The sequence below is a fragment of the Enoplosus armatus genome, chromosome 9 (genome assembly GCF_043641665.1).
Source record: "Enoplosus armatus isolate fEnoArm2 chromosome 9, fEnoArm2.hap1, whole genome shotgun sequence".
Classification (NCBI taxonomy): domain Eukaryota; kingdom Metazoa; phylum Chordata; class Actinopteri; order Centrarchiformes; family Enoplosidae; genus Enoplosus; species Enoplosus armatus.
Window position 1 is genome coordinate 12773610 of NC_092188.1, and position 22763 is coordinate 12796372.

The following is a 22763-nucleotide window of genomic DNA, read 5'->3' on the forward strand; positions in this document are numbered from 1 at the left end:
TTACACTGAATCAATTGAAAGGCAAACATTTATATGCCCCAACATTGTTAGCCATCGCGTTTTAAACGTATGCTTTAACACTGACGTAACCTTAAACTTCGGCAATTTAAATGTTATTACTGCAAGGCGCTGATTACTTAAGGCGGGCTTTAAATTAATTAGACGGTTCTATTTGTGGGCGGGTGCTCGATGTGATTGACAAGCGTGTAGACCATTGAGGTAACGCGTTGAAGCTGAACCCTTTGACGCATCTGGAACTTTCTGGATTTCAACCAATGGGCAGTTACGTCAAATGTACGCACAGTTTTTTACAATTCTGTTGTAAATAAACGAATGACAGAGACGCTAGTGATACTGAAATTGCCATCAAAATTTATAATCAATACGGAATCCCATTACTCGGCTGTGTATTAAGGTAATTAAACTTAAACGTTATCTAACTGTTGACAAACAGTATGAATTTATACAACATCTATCGACATCGCTGTAGTGTGAGAAGTAATTGAATGACAAAGCAATGAAAGATTAGCTGCTAGTAGTAAAGCTAATGCTAACTGCAGACATTACCAAGCCAACTCAGCTCTTAAAACCTACCATTGACACAGTTATTTGACAACAAGGTAACAACACCGCCACAAAATAGTTAAGTTAACAGTTATCCTGCTGTCTGTACTTTTATTATTAACCATCCGTTTGTAACTATTTTGACGTTAACGCAACGGTTAGCTTTCTCGCTTGTTAATAATAGGACGAATGTATGGCGTTACACAGCTGTATAAACTAGCTATATCGCGCCCTTGTCGCCTTAGATATGCAATTAAGTAATCTATGTGAAAATTAGACAAAGGCTAAATGCCTTATAGACAGTAACCTTAGCGTATGTTTCTGCCCCATTACTTTGCAGGCTGCTGTGGCTACGTTGATGTCATTCCTACCCGCCAGTTTGCTGCCAGCCACTAGATTCAGACTGTGTCGTGCCACACAGGTAGCTTGTGGCCAATGCCACAGGCTCGACCTACCGAGAGAAGTGGATTGTCAACCTCGAAAAGAGCTAGCAAGTTGGCCTCAACGGACCTCTGCTGTCCTTTCGTGGCTGTTGGATTGAAGAGGGAGTGCCTGTGGAGTCAATAGCAGTAAAAGTTATCATGTCGGAGTTAAATAAAGAGGTGGTGGATTTGGTTTGGGGGAGACCATCCAGTGGAGGAGTGTCTGCCTCCATCTTCCGTAGATGGACCCAAGGTATGATGCCTTTTCTCAGTAAGATGATATGAATGAAAACGTTTTTGCAGAACAGGGAAGACATCATATTTCACTCAAAAACAGGGATGTTCACCCATGCACTTTTGTTTTTCCAATATGTGCAGGGTGAAAGTGTCCAAAAACAGCACTGTATTTGTTACTACTGGGAAAATTTCAAGATTGCTCTTTTGTCGTTATCACAGGATTTGTTTTTAGTGAGAATGAGCACACAGCTCTGGAGCAGTTTGAAGGAGGGCCATGCGCTGTCATTGCACCTGTCCAGGTATGGTCTAGTTCAACCTCCTTGCAGTATCAACAGACCCTAGTCTCAATGTCTAGCATAAGTATTGAGCCCTCACAGACCTCCTACATGCTCAGCGGGAGGAAGTGCTTAAAGTATTCTGAAGAATGGGACAGTTTAGTCTGCAACATTGCACTCTTTCAGAATGTACACCTTCCACAAGTTCACTTGAGGATTTTACAGTGAGCCAGCTTTTATATCAGGCAGACTGACTTGGAATGTGCATCAAAGTCTATGAGTCTTATAGGTATATGAATTGTTGGCAATGCTTAATTGATAAAAAAAAAATGGTTGGTCATATATTTAAAAGCAAATTGACAAAAATCAAAGTCTGTTAGTCTGTGAGGGCTGACTACGGACAAACAATACTTAGCAAGTGTGGTGTATTGCTCCATGGAATATTATCTTGTAAATTTGGAGACTGAGCTTGTGTTTCTTTGCAGGCTTTCCTCTTAAAGAACATTCTCTTCAACAGAGAAAGTTCCAACTGGAGACAGATGTCAGGTTGTCCACAGAAGAATCCAAACCATTCTTTTAGCTAATGTTTTATATAGTTGTATGGCTTGTTAAATCATGCATGTTTTATGTTTGTGTCTGTTAGAGGAAGAGCAGAAAACGGCACTGTGTTCCACACTGAGTGAAATCCTGGAATCTGCCTGCTCCAGCCCCTCCACAGGGTTCTGCCTGGTGACCTGGGCCAAGGGACAAAGCCCACATACTAGCACACATACTAACACACAGACACAGTCACAGTCGCAAACACAGGACTTGCCAGAGCCAGAGAGCAGCCAGCCGTCACAGGAACAGCAACCCAGTGAGTCCTACATCTGTCACATTCCCACATGATGCCCATTCAGAATAATGGTGCACAAATGTATTTGACCGTGTGGAGTTCTTCTGTGTCATGCTCTGATACTACAGTGTATGTATGTGTTTTCTTGTTCCTAGCTGCTTTGGCTGCTGAGGACCTTGGCTTTGAGCGATTTCACAGTGTTCTCCAGTAAGTGACACTTAATATCCTCACCGCAGCAAACACCTTGCATCTTTATAGCCCTGACTGTCTCCTCCTCAACGCAGATAATCTTGACATTAAATAATACTGTGTTTCAGTTTCTGGAGGATTAAGACCTCACAAATCCTTGCTTTACAATTGCCAATATACAGCACTGGGATAGATAACTACATATTTCTCAGAAGATAGTATCAGCGGAGGGGAGGAAAGGGGTGGTATTTGATTCATCTAGACAGCAAGAATTGGCTTTCACAATGAATTAGCTATTTCACTTTTGTTGCTGACTCAGCACGTTCACTGATTACCTAATAAAAAAAACTACCTCTCACTACCTTTCTTACACACATACTGTCTGTCTCACACACACACACAAACTAAATGAATGCAGGGCTGCGTTTGCCAGCGGAATATTGAAACCTCATCACACAGCGCACTGGCAACTGAGACCACAGTCAGCGAAAAGCAGTGCTGACTCACGGTGAAGAAATGCATGCTAACTAAGACAGACAACTCCACTTGCAAGCTTTCCAAGGTAGAGCAAAAGAGGGTAGTGGCTCCATATTGACAAGATTAGATTTTTCTTTGTCCTCTGATTAATTTTATTGATTCCTGCCCTGTAAAGTTATCTTTACCAACCTGGCATGATGAATACAATTCATACATCAGTCTCGTTGATCCTAAAACTCAACAAATGTTCTGTCTTTTGAGTGTTTCATAAATGAACCTGATGTTTGTTGTCCCTTCCTGCAGTAAGCGGACTGTAATGTCAGTGTCTGGTCTCAGAGAGGAGGTGCTATCTCTCTACCACACCTGGAGGGGGTGCTGTGGAGTCTTGCTTTTCCTCTACTCTGTCATCCTCACCAAGGTAAAGAAAAGAGATGGCTGATGTTGGTGATGTTGTCTCTGCCATATTTATGAAGTAATTTGAATGAAGTGATAGTTAAATAAGACTTTTAAAAAAATGTTTCATGGGCATTTAGTCATTGTGTTTTAACCTTTTTAAAGTAATTTTCCCTGTGTGCTGCATCATTGTTCAAATACACAAAAATTAAATGCAGTATCTTCTGGTCCTCTCTGTGCAGGGCATAGAGAATATACGAAATGAGATCCAGGACACAATGGAGCCTCTCATAGACCCTGTGCATGGCCATGGCAGGTATAAAAACACCTGTCTTCATCAATTGTCCTCAGTTAAATATTATTGCATTTGTTTGTGTTAAAGGGTACAGGATATCTTACGTTTTCTCTAAAACTCTTGATGTCTCCCTTCTTATGTCTTTTCAGTCAGAGCCTGGTGAACCTCCTTGTAACTGGCCACGCTGTCTCTAATGTCTGGGATGGAGACAGGGAGTGCTCTGGCATGAGTAAGACTTCCATGAAGTTACTGGATAGTACACACACAAACACGCCATATTCACACAACAGCCACATGCACACATACCACACTCACAGAATTCAGATGCCCCAGATGTAAACCATTTCCACCAGAGGGCAATAATTCTTACATCCCACAGCAATGCACAAATTGCTGGCACAAATTAATACCAGTTTGACACAATTTAACAAATTCTTATTTTGTCGCTCTTTTTTTCTCCCTCTCTTGTAGAACTGCATGGCATACATAAACAGGCATCCGTTGGCTTCCTCACGCTTATGGAATCACTACGCTACTGCAAGGTACTGAAACATACAGCTTCCCAAAACATGCAAAAGTATATGCGTATATGCAGAGGGTTTGTGGATTTTAATCATAGATGAAGACTTATTTCAGATGGACACATACTTTATAAGATGTGAGAGTGCTAGGAATTCAAAAAAACACACAAATGCTCACTGTTACTTGTGACTCTGAGATGTGGGACATATCCAACATGGGAACACAAACCACAGTGAGAAAATATGTGTTTGGAAGAAACAGTCCCAACAGACTAACTGTTAACACCCCACTCTCTCTAACTATATGTTTATTTTCTGGCACACGGTACTGAAACACACATTTACTAAAAACAGATCACAAAAGAGATTTATAAATACATGTGACGTGACACATTTAGGCATCTCAAAAAACAGGAATCTTGGCTATTTATTTATCATTGCCAACATAAGCAAGCTCAGAAAAGCTGGAGCTGAGACATGAACTCTGTAAATAGTAAGCGGCTATAATACGTTAATAGCAAGTAGATGGTTGCCAAAGTAAATTGAGGGCTATTGAGAGTGATTTAAGAGACCAACTCATATTAAGTAAGGAGAGGTTGCTCATATGTCCGCTGTTCATATATTTGGTTAGTTGTTTATTGCTGTTGTATTGAAATCAAGGTCAAGCAGGATATGATGCTGCAGTTCAGAAGAGCAAGAGAGGAGAGAAGATCCCAGTAATAATGAGTTGAATACTAACATTTATAATATACATTTCATTACATAGTTTCCAGAGAAGTGCAGTTCGTGTACTGAGACGTGTAATCTCTTTTTCATGAAGTACATTCATATTTGAACAAAGTTATGTTAATCTTTAAACAGTTACTGATTCATGATGACAATGACTGAAAATAGACTAATTTATTATGCATTCCTTTTCTGTGTGTGTGTGTGTGTGTGTGTTTCAGGTCGGGGCATTCCTCAAGTCTCCAAAGTTCCCTATTTGGATCCTTGGCAGTGAAACTCACCTCTCTGTGTTTTTCACCAAGGCAAGTTCAATTCACTCATCCATAAGCAACCAAACACATATTTCACTCGCACAGAGGGACAGTATGTAACATAAACCAGTCTCCTCAGCCGGTTAGAAAAACCAAAATATGGAATGGGCTTAACAGATTTAATATAGTGCAGGTCAGATATCAATGTGGGGGAAAAAAGAGGGGCAAGAGGGAGGGGAGGGAAAAATGAGCGCAGGAGATAGTCATATATGGCCAGTACTGTTTCTTGGCTTTTCACTTTCCCGGCATTAAGGGGGAAAAAACTCCAAACTTCCAAAGTAGAACTTTGTGCAGGCAGACACACACACACAGTCATCTTCATGCTCTCTCTTTCTCACTCTCACACACAAAAACACACAATTTTAGTTTCTCAACCATCTGTGATCAACTCAACAATGTGTAGTTCATAATGTATGACCACGATGTAAACTGTGGAATTTGGACTCCAGTGAGAGTCTACCTTCACTGTCAGGTTAATTCCAACAAAATGGATCACACCTTCTTCTGCCTTGTTTTTTGTTGTACAAAGTTGTCCCAGGAAATAAGAAGCCCCAGACACAACATTCAGGAACTAAATCGCGAACAGTTCTTCGACTAAGATTTAAAGACAACGGCTTGGTTTGAGAAATAATTTAGCATGGAACGAGACAACACACTGTTGATTGACTGAAAGTTAGATAAATGTTAGAAAGGAGACGTTAAGAGATTAAAGGAAAGATAGAAAATGTCAAAAGGGCAGGTCGCCTGTCTTAAAATGAGTGAGGATCTAGTCTAATGTTTTCCTAGGTCATTTCTCTGCTTTACTACACAACAACATTTACGACAGTTAACAGATTGCCCAGTGTCTGGTATATTAGCAGTTTGGATTTGGTTGTTGTTTAAATGTCAATAACAGTCAACAAAAATTCCATCTCCACTTATAATATGGTAATAACCAGGGCTTGAATGCAGTCTTAATGAGTGCTCTTTATAAGTTGTTGCGTTCTGGAGGCTTGATTTTGAGCTCTTGAGGTAGCTTTTGGGTGAAAGGTCCAGGAAACAAAACTGGAACCAGGCTCATGTGGTCAAAATGCAGATAAAATTCCCCAGTTCCCCAAGATATCCTCCTCCGACAGCAGCAACTCAGATACACACTGATATACTCAGGGTGATGCCACAAGGTATAGAATGCACATATTAATTGAGGTCAACCCTGCTGTTGTAACTTTGAGAGAAACTTTGGCTCTTGGGTAGGAGTATGAATCATCAGATCACTGTGCTAGTGTGGATGTGTTCAATATGCGTGGGTACACACTAACTCAGTTTGCACTCAAACAAGCATGTTTATCATCTCTATCAGGGAACATGTAACATAATACATTGCTGTAGCCTGTGTACTAAAGCTGGCAGGTTTGGTTGTAGCAAATCGATTCTCCTTGCTGTTGTGAAAATGGCACCAGAGAGGCTGAAAAATCCCAGGCAATCATCTCCATCATAATGCCACACCCTTAATATACCATTGATTAAAAGCTCAGTTACATGCATTAAGCTCAAGCCTGCTAGGCGAGTAGATCATATGTTGGCTCAGTGATGACCCAAAGTCGTCATGCACACACTGATGACTTACCAATTGCTACAACTCCCCCGGCACTAGTGACATGTTCACATATACACACAGTCTGACTCTTACACACACATTCCAGGGCACAGGGAACATAATCCTGATTAGCATTAGTTTTGTGTGTGTGTGTGTGTGTGTGTGTGTGTGTGTGTGTGTGTGTGTGTGTGTGTGTGTGTGTGTGTGTGTGTGTGTGTGTGTGTGTGTGTGTGTGTGTGTGTGTGTGTGTGTGTGTGTGTGTGTGTGTGTGTGTGTGTGTGTGTGTGTGTGTGTGTGTGTGTGTGTGTGTGTGTGTGTGTGTGGCTTCAGGTGGATGGCTTCCTGTAGGGAATGCGATTCCAGAGTTCCCATCTGGATCCATTTGTCCCGCTGGAGACTTGGAACACACTTGAGCACACACATGCACATGTACTGACGTACATGGCTGACACTACACTCTGCCAGCTCTACAACTTTGAGCCCAAGGTGAAGGGGTAAGACATGAGGCAAGGGTGCTCTGCTGGTAGACCTCACTGAGTGTGACTGTCCTATTTGAAAGGGAATTTATGTTTTGAGCTAATTTCAAGCACACTGAGATTTCCCAGGCCTCATGATACAAAAATTCACACTAGCTGGTTATGTAGCTTTTAGCTCCGATATAGAGCCATCCCCACAAAAGCAGAAAACCTGATCCCTGCCTCTGATGTGTCAGCGGCTCCTTCTGTCTGCCATTGGGGACGGGTGTGTATTCCCCCGAGTCGCTGTCAGTGTGTGACTGTGGCTTTTAGACCATCATCTTAATAGCATTAGTGTTTTATCTAATCTACCTACACAAAGGCCATTCCACCATCTCTGATCCCTACCCACAACACCCCCCCACACACTCTCTGCCCTCTGTTGTATTAATGTGTGTGCATGTGAGAAAGAGGCTGAGTGTGTATAATGGCATGTAATGGGATCTGTTTTTGGACAAGAGTTTCTGAGACGCCAGAGGAAGGAGAGAAAGGAAGAAAAACAGACAGACGGAGAGTGAAGGAGAAGAAGGATGGGTGATGGATGAGACATATCATGCAATATGTTTTTTAAAAAAAAGGATTCCTTCCTTTTTCCCCCTCTTGTCTTTGAAGTAACTATCCCCTCCAGTGTACAGAAGGTTGGTTGCCCAAGAAAAGGATTCCCCAACACACCTCAGCCAATCTCTTCAGATTATTGGTCCCTCATGAGAAGGAAAGAGGAAGAAAGGAAGTAGAAAGGAAGGATGCACTTTAAAGAGTGGTTCAGTGGTCACTCAGGAAGGGGGGGGGGGTGGTAATCCTCCTGTGACATTTCTCATCACTCTTTACTCTCCTCTCGCTGAGTGATGAGGTTCACAGGCTGTATCTCTGCTTCTCAAGGGAGTTTCATGTGTGTTTTTGTGTGTGTATGTGTACAGTAGTCGTGTTCAGGGTCAGTGATTTACTAGGAGAGAGAGCAGCCGCTGTGGCGCTCTGTGTCCCTTAAGACTGTGGCTTCTGTCTACACACACATGTAGAATGACTGGTAAGGAGCAGGAACTTAAAGCTTGAGTGTGGAGACAGTTAGGCCAGTGAGGCTTTATTGCCATAACCACAGTAAATTTACCGTGTTGCCACTAGGGCTTGGCTTTATCGTTGAAAATCAAGGCCAATAGGTCAATAATGATCCCCCAATAATTCAATGATGATGTGTCATGATATGGCAAAAAATGCTAAATTACATTATATAATCACACTGATTTTCAAAACGGTAAATGTTCCACTGTTATGCCTTATGTGAGACCAACTCATCATATTTACAAAATAAACCAAAACTTCCATAAAAAATGTTGTCAGTTTTTAACTCACAGCTTTGTCAGAATCTTCAATTTGGACAACGGAAACTTGAAAATGAAACATGATATGATCATATCAACACAATTTGACATTGGTGAGTTATTAAACAATAATATTGAATTATGCTCGTACTGAACGGTAGTTGGAACAAGACAAAGAATTGATATTTAAAAACGGCAACAGGAATAGAGTATAACAGAACACAAGACTTTTGTGGTTTCTGTTAAAGAGGATTACTTTCTGCTTAGTATGATCAGGGGTTCGGGCCACACAAAACAAAGCGGTGTACATTAACAGTCATTAATAATCTGTGTCAGGTCAGACCAAGGGCCATTGTAATAGGGTGAAAAGCTGTCTGTGTCTGTGTGTGTGTGCTGCATTATCCTTCCTTTTCCCCTGTGTGGTGTTCTTTGTTATCGGACCCATCATTACGCTATATAACTATCCTCTGGCGTCTCCTCTTCTTTTCTGGTGAGACAGTCTTTCTCATCCAAGACAGCTCCATAAATCACTACTTTGTCCTGTCTGTCACACCTGAAACACATACACTCACACACAAACATACAGTAGATACTGCACGCACTCCTTATGTTGCAAGACAGATATGATTTCCATTGTTTTCTGTACTCACCACCACACAGGACACAGGCTAGTTAAGGTGAACAAAACAAACGCATACAAGCAAACGTACACTCTACATAACAAGCCCTTGCACACAGACTTTCTCCTCAGTTTCCTCCTCAGCCCTGTCATGTAGTGAGGCTGTCGGTGCCTGCTAGGAACAAGGCAGGAGACACTGTCCGAGACCTCTGCTTTGTTGTCTCGAAACCGATCCCTTCAGACGCACTCTATGGCCACTCAGAGCCTCTCAGCACACACAATAGCTCTTTGGGTGGACCGGAGGGAAAGAAAGAGTAACTCTAGTAAACTACTATACCTACCTGTCTGTCCTGAAGTACCTACCTGCATGAAGAGATAAAGGATGAAAGGAGAAAGGAAGAATGGAAGAAAAAGTCAAGGGTCGGAGGGGAGGAAATACTCCAAAACTGGAGTACCTACTTAGCACAGGAAAAGGCAGGTAAAAAGGGGTAAAATTGCAAGAGAAAGAATGAGAGAGGGAAAAAAACCTACAGGGGATGAGTTGTTAACCTAAGAGAGCCACTAAGTCTAGTGAAGACTGAGCAACAGAAGTACAGATGAATAGAGGTGAAGGTTTAGGCAGTGGTCAGTAGACCCCAAAATGACGCAAATGGTAAAGAGGTTACATGGATATCAGCCGAGCTTTGCACTTTATCTACTGTAGGAGGGTGTGATGCAGGAAATCTGGTCTGATGATAAGAAAAAGAGGATCACACACGTACTGTATAGTGCATACAGTACAGTCAGATTTTAGCAGGCCTGGATGTGTAAGTATTCCTGACTTAACTGAAAAGACAAACGAAAACACAGCTAACACCAAAGCCTTTGGACACTCAATATGATACACGATCTCAATATGTATTCTGGTTTTGCTCAAATGTTGCAAATGTTCTGCATTATTCTGTGTATTTAAGTCCTTGGGGTGGTGCGTGTGTGTTGTTCTTGCTTTGTTCCTGTGTAGGGTAGCTTGTTGTTGCTCTGTGAAGGTCGGACTGTGGGGCTTGGAATGCACTCCTTGATTTCATAAGGCACACTTACAAAGGACCTGGCATCAGTGCAAAAGTGCGAGTGTGGGTCATTGTACTGTGTCTCTGCATGAGTACGAACGTTTGCAGAATAGAAAACCAGCTTGTTTTCTAGTATAAGCAAACACATTTTGGCCTAATTATTGCGCAGATTCTCTGTCTTACACAGACACGCACACATACTGTTACACAGTTGGATTGAGAGGAAAGAAACGCTGAGGCACAAAAACACACACACTTACACACACCTTCCCTGTGGAGTGTGTTAGCTCCATGACATGTTTTCCAACTCAGCAGCATCTTCCTCAGGCCTCTAATAAAACACAGATCAAAGACAGCCAGGCAGACTGTCATCACACACACAATCACGTAATTTCTACTGCCATTATGTGTGTGCGCATGATCTTATGCTCACGTGAGTCATTGCCTTTTCTATGTTAGCCTCATATTAGCGTGTATAGGTTAGCAGTAATAATATGTTTTGTTTCGTCGGTTGGTGACCACTTATGAGTGTTTGTCTGGTAAAGTGTTGACATCCTGTAACTGTGGTATTACCAGGTGATTTACACAGACTGCGTCCATCCTGCTCAGGAAGATAATAAACTGTGTTAACTTAGCTTTGGTTCACGAGGCACATTGGACTTACAGCAGCCTGAGATCGATTTAAGCTTCTCATCACTATGAAAAGAGATACGTGTTTATTTCAAGTTTACTGTTAAACCTACATGAGTTCGTCTTTATACTGCAGTCGACCGCTAAGGAACTTTTTTATCACTTTATTCCTCCTGAGACAGCAAAATGACCCTTGTCCACCCCTGTAAGTGAAACACAGACATATCTAACTAATGACAAATATACCGTCAGATTTATGGAGCCTGTAATGTTAACACATCAGGACTCTGCTGTACTCTGTGTGACAGAACAGTGTGTGAGCGCATGTTCACCGGCCTGTGCCTGTTTTTCTTTGCATCTGAAGAGCGGGCAGCTGGGAGTCATCTCTTCTCAACGTGTCCCCCTGACCCCCCCCCTCTACCCATGAGTAAGCCCTGAATACAGTAATAAGTGGACCGTGAAACCCTAGCAGCCTGCATGGATCTCAGGCTCAAGCTTTAATAAAGGCCAGCTAAAGGAGATGAGCAGGGTTCATTTGCTCTCCAAAAACATTGTGTGTTTGTCCAGTCCTTCGTTGTCATAAATATACTCCCTCCTTCACTCATGGAAGAACATCTTTTTGAGAAGTATCTCATTTCATCCTCTTTGGAAAAATAACCCTTCTATCTTCTCCAAGCTTTTTTTTCTTTTTCTTAAACTTCTCCGAATGGTTATTCATGAAAGATATTTTCAAGGAAGAATGACAACCTTGCACTCCTTATCAGTATTTGCTTGCAATGTAGCTCGTCGGAAACTGATGGTTATCCAGCCGTTTCAACTTTTTTGGGGGGGTTTTCTACAAAAATTCTCATGTTGGATAAATGTGAGCAGAGGGGGCTTCATATGCTGTTAAGCTGATCTGAAAAGCAATTTTTTGAACATGCTGAGGTCTTCATTTTATCAGCATGTACATTGTAGGCCAGTCAAATGGGGCATCACCCTCCTGTATATGCATATACACACCACCTCATTTCTGATCTCCCTGCCAAACACTGCTCTTTCTAAACTTCATCAACAAACAAACACTGTGGAGCTTGTCATAAATCACGGGCGGTATATGTATGTGAGACCCCATTTCCTGATTGTGTGTTTGGAGTGAAAACAAGCCGTCTAACTTTATCAGCAGATCAGTTAATAACCCAATGTATTCCGGTGATTGCACTGGCCCATTAGATTACACATAGTCACACACACATGCAGTACATGTACACTGTACGTTAGCAGTGCGTCACACGCTGCTGCAATGGGTGGCGATGACTGCATTTCTTCACTGTAGTGTGTTGTACATTAGTGCTGCTAAACCTTGTCAAGAACAATCAAAGCCTGTTAGTTTTGAGTGGATTTAGATGGCTGGTGTTTCACGCTGCACTGTTCTAATGTTTCAGCACTGATGAAGCCACATTGTCCCATAATGTGATCTAAATCTTCCTCCCCTCCCTGCTCTATTCGTCTGTTTACTGTCTTACTGCAACACTCCCTGTCTCCTCACTTTAGTCACAAATCTCTGTGTTCACTTTTAGGTCAAACCTCTGTTGTCATGTACATGCTCCTCTCTTTCTCCTTCTTCTTTCTCTCATTTATTTCTTTCTCTTTCTCCTTCCTTATAGGAGATGTCCCTGGTAGGTCCAGAGTCTCCATCAGAACAGGCAAGGAGGGTCTTCCAGTCATTTGATCCTGAAGGTAATAAACAACAAGAGTTTGTATCATATACTGTATATTGTACCGCCTTTCACCCCCTGCACACTTGTTTTTATAGACCATTGTACTTTATTTGCTCATTAGTACACCAGCTATATGAAAGCCCTGGCACACAGATGTATTTTAATTAATCCAAACTTTCATTCCAACACAGCTACACACACACACACTGAGCAAACAATATCCTGGCCCTGTTGTCTTTCTCTTCCCTTCTTCCTGGTTGAGCAGATGCAGTTATAACCTCCACTGCCCTCCTCGCCTCTTCTTTCTTGTTTCTTGTCTCCATTATTTTCTTCTGCAGGCAGAACGACGGCCTGTTTCTCTCCTCTCATCTCCACTGTTGTTGTTTGGTTTGGTGAGATTAGCTCCTCTTAACAGCTGAGTCAACCATCCTGCTCCTTCCCTCTCTTCCCCAAACCCCCTTTCCTGTCACTTCCAGGTGACAGGGGTAAAAGGTGAGGGGAAGGACACGGAGAGTGACACAATGACAATAGGAAGTTAAAGAGAGAACAGACATGTCATGTCAGATTAACTAAAAGTCTGAGGTCTGCAGCGTTCATTTATGTAGCCTCAAAATTATAGTGCGGGGTGTTTGTGTGTGTTCGCGAGACAAGAAAGAATTGAAATGAAACATTTAGTCCCAACATCTGTTGTGTATTGTTTTTCTTTTGCTGTGGAGACGAGAGAGATGCAGAGATGTCGGGATTCGCATTCAAGACATGAGCATGCACTGTTAACATCACACTCTTAGAGCTATCCATGTTGCAAGAGTGTTCAGCTGTGGGCCTAACTAAATCACCAGTCGCAACACATATCTTCATATTTATGTGTTTTTATTGTGAAATGAAGTGCACTTCTCCGTCGCCATAAACAACATTATTCATTATCGAGCTTGTTGGAACAGCGTGCTGTGTGTGTGGTGTGATGTGATGTTACAATGAGATAAATCCTACCAGCTGAAAGTGGTCTTGCCTGCTCTGGCAACTTTGACAAAAAATATGTAAACTTAAATGTCTTTTCTTGTTCCTCATCTGTCTTTTCCTGATCCTGATCTTCATACTGCTTTGCACATTCTCAAATCCTCTTATGCTATCATCTGCCAGGCCATTCTGCCATCAAGCCATATGGTCTTTTCTCACACACAAACACATGGCATGGGCTACAGTAGGTGCATCCACACACACAAATGCGCATGTATACACACAAGGAGGATGCACTGTACATGACACACAGATATATCTGCACACTGCAGTGTATGAACACATGGCATAGCACAGTTGAGTGCTGTGTAAAAAAAAAAAAAAGAAGCCATAAATCTGTGTGTCACATGTAGAGTCAGCACAGCTCCCTGTGTTGTGGAAAAAGGGCGCCAGGCGCATTCACACGCACTCACCAGACATACACACTCAGCAACCCACTTTCTCAGCATGCTCTTTAATATTTGGTATTTGTCATTGTCCCTGTATAGTGTGTGTGGGTGCGCGCGCCCTCTCTGCTCGCTGTCAAGCTGTCAGTTGTCACTCTGAGAGAATAACATCTGGCATTGAAAGGGCGAGATTGAGTTGCTCGAGAGCGGACAAGCAGAGCGCTCGTCAGTTAACCTTCTGCACAACACACCAGGGGTTTACATATGTATCTAAACAACAGGCCACACAGGCTCACATGCCGATGTTTAAATGAGACAAAACTGTAAGTGCCCGGACGCACACAAATACTCTTTCGGGGGGAAAAAACACATGTTAGCGTTTAAAGCCTCTCCTCTCAGGTAAAGCAATCATCACGGCCATGGAATGTAGGTCAGATAGAAAGGACAAGGTGTGTGTGTGTGTGTGTGTGTGTGTGTGTGTGTGTGTGTGTGTGTGTGTGTGTGTGTGTGTGTGTGTGTGTGTGTGTGTGTGTGTGTGTGTGTGTGTGTGTGTGTGTGTGTGTGTGTGTGTGTGTGTGTGTGTGTGTGTGTGTGTGTGTGATGATGATGTGATGAGTTAATTCCCCAGGGCTTGTGATGTAAATAATGCTTGTCCCATATGTGTGTAGGTGAAGGCTTCCCCTGGTTTTCAACTGAAGCCTGTATTTTATGTTCTGGGGTCAGCCGGTACATCAGTTTCTCTTTATGTCTCTCTCTCTCTGTGTCTCTCTCTCTCTCTGTCTGTCACTCTTTCTCTCTCTCTCTCCCCCAGATAATGGCTTCATCCCAGAGTCTCTGCTGGAGGACGTGATGAAAGCCCTTGACCTTGTCTCAGAGCCTGAGTAGTAAGTGCTTGCATGTTCAAGGCTTTATGTTTGTATGTGTATTTCAGCTTGTGTGTGTGTGTGTGTGTGTGTGTGTGTGTGTGTGTGTGTGTGTGTGTGTGTGTGTGTGTGTGTGTGTGTGTGTGTGTGTGTGTGTGTGTGTGTGTGGCACCTGTAGAGCTTCTAATGTTCTAACTCCTAAGTCATGGCCAGGCCAGGTCAGCCGCCCTGTGCTCATGTTTCACTGCGAGGCTGCTATAAAGTAAGACCAGAGAGAGCCCACTATAAAAGCTCAGGAAGAAAGGACAAAAGAAAGAAAGTCAGAAACAGAGGCTTAGAGGGAGATCATTAACGGCAGGAAGAAAGACTGAGAGAGGGAGGAAACGCTTTAAAGTGCCGCTTCAAACAGAAGCACGTTCTCATCTGAGGAATAGTAAGCCCAACGCTGCAGCCGTGGGCCTGGCCAAGTAACTGGACCACTGATCTGCTCTGCAGACCCCCAGATGGGCGATACATCACAACACAACAAACTGGGAGGAGGTTTCCAGTGCAAACAGGCAAGCCTCAGTCTTTACCACACAATGAGAGAGTTACTGCAGGGATCCCACCATGTGAAAAAAGTTTTTTGTGTTTGGGGGAAAAAATGATTAATAGGAGTATCTAGATGTAATAAATTGAAAACTTCAACATCACGTCTTGGAAGATGAGTGCGAACTGTTTTCAAGTTGCCTGTGACTTAGCATTTGTACATATCATATGACCTACGGCCATCAGCTGCTACCATTTGTGGTAAACCAACTTTGTGGGTACCGACTGTTCTCAGCAAAAGTCAGGATACAGCTCCAAGGAATTATAGTCTCTTGATCATTTGTTTTGTAGTGTTTGTGATAGTTATTCATACTCAGGATCTTAAAAACATGAATTATTGTTTATTGTGTTTTTTTCTTATGTAATTAAACTTGAATGTATGATAACAAAAAGTGTAAATCCATTAAACGAATTTAGTCAACGATTAAATTACTCTCTTTAAATTAAATTAAAATTGGACTAGACAGCAAAATGAAAATTAAACACCAAAATGTATTTAATTTCAGCGTGACAAGAATACAAAGATGTGTCTTTATTCCCAAATAAATTGCATTGGGTAACATTACTATGTCCACAAAGTCACTCTTCCATTTACTGTCTATAGAGCAAATCTAGAACATGTCACTCAATGACTTTTTTAAGCAATATTAACAGATTGAAAAGCCCCATTCATACAATTCAAGCAAATGTAACATAACTGTGGCATGCTCAATGTGGGCATTTGCGTGCACCATCGTCTCATGTTCAGTCCATTTTTAAATGATGAGGTCATATACAGTCATGCAGTGGATACAGTGCAAACCCGCCACAAACAACTAATTCCCTTGATTCCCATCAACACACAACCGCTTGTTGATAAAAATTAGATATTTTATTGATCCCTCAGGAGATGTTCTCTTTTTCGCACTGGCTTCAGCAGAGGGTTGGCTGTAGAGCAGCTCATCTGACTCTTTTAGGGATTCAGAGTGTTGTTCAATGACACTTCAGCAGGGTCGCTGTCTACTCTGCATGCTGTCCTGCTGCACATGGTCCTTGTCAAAATCGATAGATGAAGACACAACTGTTGCCTTTACTCTGTGTCTTGGTATAAACCCAGCTTCTCTCCTTGCTGCCTTAAAAGGGCAATCTGACCAGATTTTTTTATCACGGTGGAATAATAATAACACTGATCTAACACGTAGGAATGTCTGGAAAGAGGTATATTTAGTTGCACCACGGTATTCATGAAAACATGCATGCTTTCACTAAAACACGCATCATAAGTCCACACTGAATGATGAGGTGATCGTAAATTTGACTTGATTTTCATGCACAAAACATCCCAGACTGTTGTTTTGTACTGATCTGACGGCTCTTTCCAACCCCCGTCTCTTTTTTCAACCTGCATGTTCCTTATTTCTCTCTGGATCTCTGGACCTGTTTTCCTCTGCTCGCTTTTTATTTACTTCCTTTCCTTTCTGTCTCTGTGCCTTCTCAGTGTCAGTCTGGTGAAGAGTAAGCTGGATCCAGAGAGTTTGGGCATAATACTTCTGGGCCCGTTCCTGTTGGAGTTTTTCCCTGATCAGGTATGTGTGTATCTTTAAAGTGGAAGTCCACCTCTGCACACACATAAAGATACACACACAGTATGACAAGTACCTTCCACCAGTCATACAATCCATATCACAGTTAAAACAGACGGACAGAGTCGCATACACACATGTGGGTGACACAAGTGTCTATTTCCCAAGCATATGGGGAGTGCTGTTTTAGCAAATCAAAGGTTTTTATGCCAAAAACATTCCTGTGGTGTCTCATGTGAAATGTATGCGTGTGTGTGTGTGTTCACCATCATATGACGTTACTTGCCGAGAAGCTTAGAAAGAGCGGTAAGATGCCATTATGAGGCAGAGCATGCGAGGAAGACAAGAGAGGCAGAGATAGAGGGGAACTGTGTTAAAGTGATCAGGGCTTTAGGGACTCACCAGAGGAATGGCCCCGAGCCACAAAGAAATTATACTACCATTAGCCAACTGGACACACACACTCAGACACACGTGGGATTGAGGTGAGGGTTAGGGTTTCATATATAGGCATATAAACACGAGAAGCTGGACACGCTCTCAGACAACACACCCTATTACTATTCTGCACCTTTAAGCCAAAGTTATGGGAAGTATTTTGGCTCAATGTCATTGTTCGGACGTTTTCGTAGTGTTGGCTGTCTTCTGGTAATTGGAGTTGGGCTTTGTTTCAGTGCACAAATACACACACATTTAAATTTAACACGTGGGATTTAACATTAAGCTCTGGTTGCAGGCAGAGATGTGTCGGTTTTACTTTTCAGTTCAAAAATGTTCTGCCTCTGCGGGTGTTTACCTCCATCTCTGTGAGAGCAGCTTGCCCAGAGACTCTCTAACAACATTGCATGTTTTTCACTCTGCTCCCCGTCTGTGTTTCAGGATTCAGGAATCCCAGACTCATTTCCCATCTACCACTACAATGGACTTAAACAGTCCAACCACAACGAGAGGGTAAGACACTCTTTCATACTCAGGTTTTTCATAGCAACTGCTGGTGGTGGTTCCTTTTACATATTCTCTCTATCTCTCTGCTTATTACTTCTCTTCTTTTCCTGTCATCATTCATACACACAAGCACACACACAAGCACAAACACACACACACGGTTGGAGGTAGCCGGCCACTCCAGAATAAACAGTAGCTATTGCAAGCCTAATAGCCTGTCCATCCATCCAAAAACCCGGGCTTAGCCTCTTATTTCTCCAAGTCATTTCAACACGGAGGCCACTGTCAGCAGCCTGGCTGTGATATATGGTCAGACACAGGTCTATTAAGCAGGCTTAGTTTGATGGATGATTGTCAGTGGATGTAGTTGGTGGCTGTGCCTGTGTTACTCAGGAATATCACTTTCATCATCCGTCAACTTTGTCTAGTCAGAAAAGCAGCTTTTTTCCATACCGCTACCTGAAAATGCAGGAATGGCAGCACATGTGTGCCCACACAAAAGCACGCCTACACACTCGCACACACATATGCACATGGCAGCAAGGCGCCTATATGGTTGTGATGGCAATTCCATTCCCATAGCTCCAGATGGGAATAACAGACCTTCTGACAGCAGTCCCCTACAGCTGGTGTGTGTGTGTGTGTGTCTGTGTGTGTGTCTGTGTGTGTGTGTGTGTGTGTGTGTCTGTGTGTGTGTCTGTGTGTGTGTGTGTGTGCTTGCATCTCACTTCTGATCCCTTCAGAAGAAGTGTCCAAGAAGAGATTGATGGAGTTGAAGCCTGTCAAGTTCGCAGAAAGTGTTTCAATTTGTGTGTTTTGTTAACTCTGTGTTAACTGTGTTAACTGTGTGTGTTCTCAGGTGGAGTATGTGGAAGGGACAGCTTTGGTGCTAGGTTTTGAGGACCCCATGGTTCGGACAGACGACACTCCAGTCAAGCGCTGCCTACAGACCAAGTGGCCCTACATCGAGCTGCTGTGGAGCACCGACCGCTCCCCGTCTCTGAACTAGCACCGACACAGTCTGTGTGTGTCTGTGTGTGTCTGTGTGTGTCTGTGTGTGTCTGTGTGTCTGTGTATGTGGATGGACCTCCACTACTGCTCCACACACACACACACACACACAACCACCCCTCTCCAGGTTGCCCTCTGCACAATGACCCTGAAATGTCAGCAGATTACAACAACTGACACACATACACATATACAACACAAATGCACACAAGAGACTGAGATAAACACGTTCATGGACTTGACGAACATGCCTGAGATCCATTCTGTCATTCTCACTCACACATTCCACAAAAATGCAAACTCACCTTTTACAGTTCATGCTATTGTCTGTTCACCACAGCTTGTAATTGACCTGCAGGATGTTGATGATGTGATTATTTTAACTAAAACTGAATGACTGTTTCTTTTTACTGCTCTGCTCTGTGCCGACTCCTCTGCTACAGTTTAGCAGTAGACAGCTAGACACTGTTTAGAGAGCAAACTGGTTTGGTTCAACGACTCGAGTGTGTCACCAAATCACATTCTGAACCACATGTACAGCCAGTCGACTGTGAAACACTACTGTTAATCCAGTTGTAGGACTGTTTTGAGGGAAAACCTACCAAAGCCTTCCACATATAAGAACACACACACACACACATACTGTCACACCCACTGCTAAGCGTTTACAGCATAAAGGGACCAACCCAGACACGGAGAGCTGGAGATGTGAACAGGAGGTTTCTTCAATGTTTTCACCATGATGAAGCTGGTTTAGGTACTTCGTGTGTGTGTGTGTGTGTGTGTGTGTGTGTGTGTGTGTGTACGTGTGTGTGTACGTGTGTGTGCGCGCACGCGTGTGTGTGTGTGCGTGCGTGTGTGTGTGTGTGTGTGTGTGTGCTTCATGCACCACAACGGGATGTTGGCCAAGTTCTCATGTATTTATTATCTCACTCAGAGGTTCTGGAATAAACACTTTTTTTGTTCAAATGCCGTGTGGTTTGGTAGCTTTTAAAATCCTAGATGTCCTCTTCTGTGTGTCTTTTTCTCATAAATATCACGTCCTAACTCCGACTTCGGCCAACCTCAGGTTTCAGGGTGTCCAAGGTCTGTCTGGATCCCCTCAACATTAAATCACACACCAACCTATGTTTCGTGTCCCCGGAGACTCTAAATCAGTAATTCACTAAATCTCTTAGACACTGATGGTGATTTAAGTACCTCTCTGAAAACAGAAAATACTCCTGAGACAGAAAGCCGTATGTTTTTGTTTGCTCCTCATCAAAAATTTTCCAAAAGAAGATAAATGAAACCTTTTTTTATAAGGCATCCTAAAAAACAGTGGCATGTAATTATTGTTTTGTGTGTTATTAAGTTGTGCCTCCAGACAAGTGGCAAGTGTTGGAGGAATAGCACTTTATGCCATTTAACTACTTAGGCCTGGCTCAGGACAAGACCTTGAGTTCTTAACTCAAATTCAAAAAAGACTATTTTGGCATGAAAGTTTCAAAATAAAAAAATACAATTTGTCCAAATACTTGGACAGTACACAATAACAAGAATAAGAACATTAACACAACATTAAGATTGAAATATATTAATTATATATTTACAGTATATCTTTTGCGTGTATTTGTGTGTGTGCATGTATGTGTGGCATGTTGTACATATTGAGTATTTTTCATTTCGAGAGGTCATTAAACTCTTTGAAATCTGAAAGTACAGAGTTGAACTTGTTGAAGTAACTCGATGTTTATGTGTTTGTGTTTGTGTACCCACAGATATTGTTGTTCCAGTGTGCATCTGTGCACAGGAGGGTTGTAACATTGGCTTGGAGTGTGTCTAATGGATTTGTCTAATGGAGAAAGGATGTGCGTCTAATCTGACTGCTGTCTGCTTAATTCTCATTATGAGTTTGTAAAGAGAGAAGGGGAACGTGGGCACAGTGTGCAGAATATAAAGCACTTCTGTGCGTGTGCAATAATGAATCCAGAACGACCTGCAGTAAATCTGTGATCAGAACACACTGGCAGACTGACAGAACTTAACCTGAGCAGTGTGTGAGTAAAATGTGTGTATTCCTGGAAATGAGATATCTGTGAGGATTTTATTGGATGTAAGACAGTAGAGAAAATGGTTACAGATGAACGTGCACACACATGCACACACTGAAATTGAGCTGCATTAAAACGCTAGTTACCTGGCGTCATAACACAGCCACACTGAAGCCAAATGGGGCAAAAGTACAAGAATATGTCTGCCTGCTGCCTCCTCACTCTATCATCATCATCAGCTAGGAGAAAGCAAGGGAACACATCTGCCTCCTATGTGCTCATAGTTTTGTAGATGTTTCTTCTTTTTCCTCTGTTCATCTTAGATTTACATAGAAACAGTTGAGAAAGAGCAGACCGTCTGTCTTACTCTCTCTCACACACATTCACTGTGGAGGTTTTACAAGGTGAACCAAGCTTGCACTCATTAAATGAAACAATAAAGGAAAGGAGACAGGATTACTGGAGGGGATGGATGGATTGATGGATGAATGGGTTGAAGGAGGAGAGCGGGGCAGGTAGAGAGTGTGGAGGTGAGAAACTTCTCCATCTGGCAGGTGAAGGTTTGGGTTCATCTCATACACTCTTTACCTCACCTTCTCACCTGGTTCTCATCAACTCTCCTGGCAGAAAACACACTCCAGCGCCACACTGACTGTAGTGCTGCTCCACTGCAGCTTTACCACAGTGTGAGGCTGGCTATAGAGTTTAATTCATCACTAATGTGCCCTTAAAGCTTAGTTTCATTGAAATAAACTCCCCAAGCCGATCAACAGCAGATTGTGAGTTTGCCTGGAAGTAGGTGCACACATCCATCTCTCTCCCTCTCTGCCCCACGAACGCCTAGAATGAGTTTTCGATAAGAAAAATGTCCTGAAGTGCTCAATATACAAAAACCAGCCTGGCCTGGTCTGTCACCTCTTTAAAACAGCTTTTCGTTGCAGGATATTATTTTCAGCCAGAGCGAAGTATGTTACCTCGGAGGTTTCGGGGGGAAATCGCCTGGTGTTGAGTGAGTAGCTGAGCGGGCCAAACACGCACAGCGCAAGAGATTTCTGCTGTAAGCCGACATAATAATTACTGACATAATTACAAGAGATTATTCTCAACGGAAGGAAATGCAGCTCCGTTTTAACGGTAGGGTTGAACAAAGAGGCCAATAAAAAGTAGAACGCGGTTTAATTTATGAACGACCAATCTTTGCATGTGCGTCTCATGCGTGCGCGTGTGACTGGGGTTTATTTCTGGACTGATCTGAGAAGGTAAATCTCACTTTAATATTACTTATTGTTTCAGGGTGAAGCCCCCAATTCGCCACAGAAAATATGTCCGTGCCATATAAGGGGCGGTGACGCACCAGCCCCGTAGCGCGCTCAGATGTGGTCTGTGCCTTGTAACGTGTGTGCGTGTGTGTGTGTGAGTGTGTGTGTAGGGGGTAAAGTTTTGTGCAGAGGGCGGGGGCGCGGCTGTGTAGTCTTGAAGCTGAGACTCTGGACAGACCTGGTGGTTTCAGGGTGTCAGGAGGCAGTTTTGGAGGAGCGCAGCAGAGCGCAGTGATCCAGTGACAGCCAGTTGGAGGAGTTAACCCGGGACAAACCTACCTCACCTGCACGGAGGAAACTCTCTCTCTCTCTCTCTCTCTCTCTCTCTCTCTCTCTCTCTTAGTTCCCTCTCATTCTGTGGGGAATAGTGCGCAGCTGGCTGTTCTGTGGGG

General features: G+C 42.8%; 1 protein-coding gene across 2 annotated transcripts; it reads left to right on the forward strand.

Moving 5' to 3' along the window:
• The first annotated feature begins 1126 nt into the window (after positions 1-1126).
• mindy3 (MINDY lysine 48 deubiquitinase 3) lies at positions 1127-19905 on the forward strand. 2 transcript variants are annotated; one of them, XM_070912107.1, is made up of 15 exons: positions 1127-1239; positions 1443-1522; positions 1984-2044; positions 2142-2354; positions 2489-2540; positions 3303-3417; positions 3635-3708; positions 3837-3916; positions 4159-4229; positions 5156-5236; positions 12594-12666; positions 14862-14934; positions 16979-17066; positions 17943-18014; positions 18868-19905. In XM_070912107.1, the coding sequence occupies exons 1-15, from the start codon at positions 1146-1148 to the stop codon at positions 19015-19017; spliced, it is 1377 nt and encodes a 458-aa protein (XP_070768208.1). In that variant the 5' UTR covers positions 1127-1145; the 3' UTR covers positions 19018-19905. The 2 variants fall into 2 exon arrangements, with proteins under 2 accessions (XP_070768208.1, XP_070768209.1); XM_070912108.1 differs by having other exon boundaries at positions 2142-2327.
• Positions 19906-22763: the final 2858 nt, after the last annotated feature.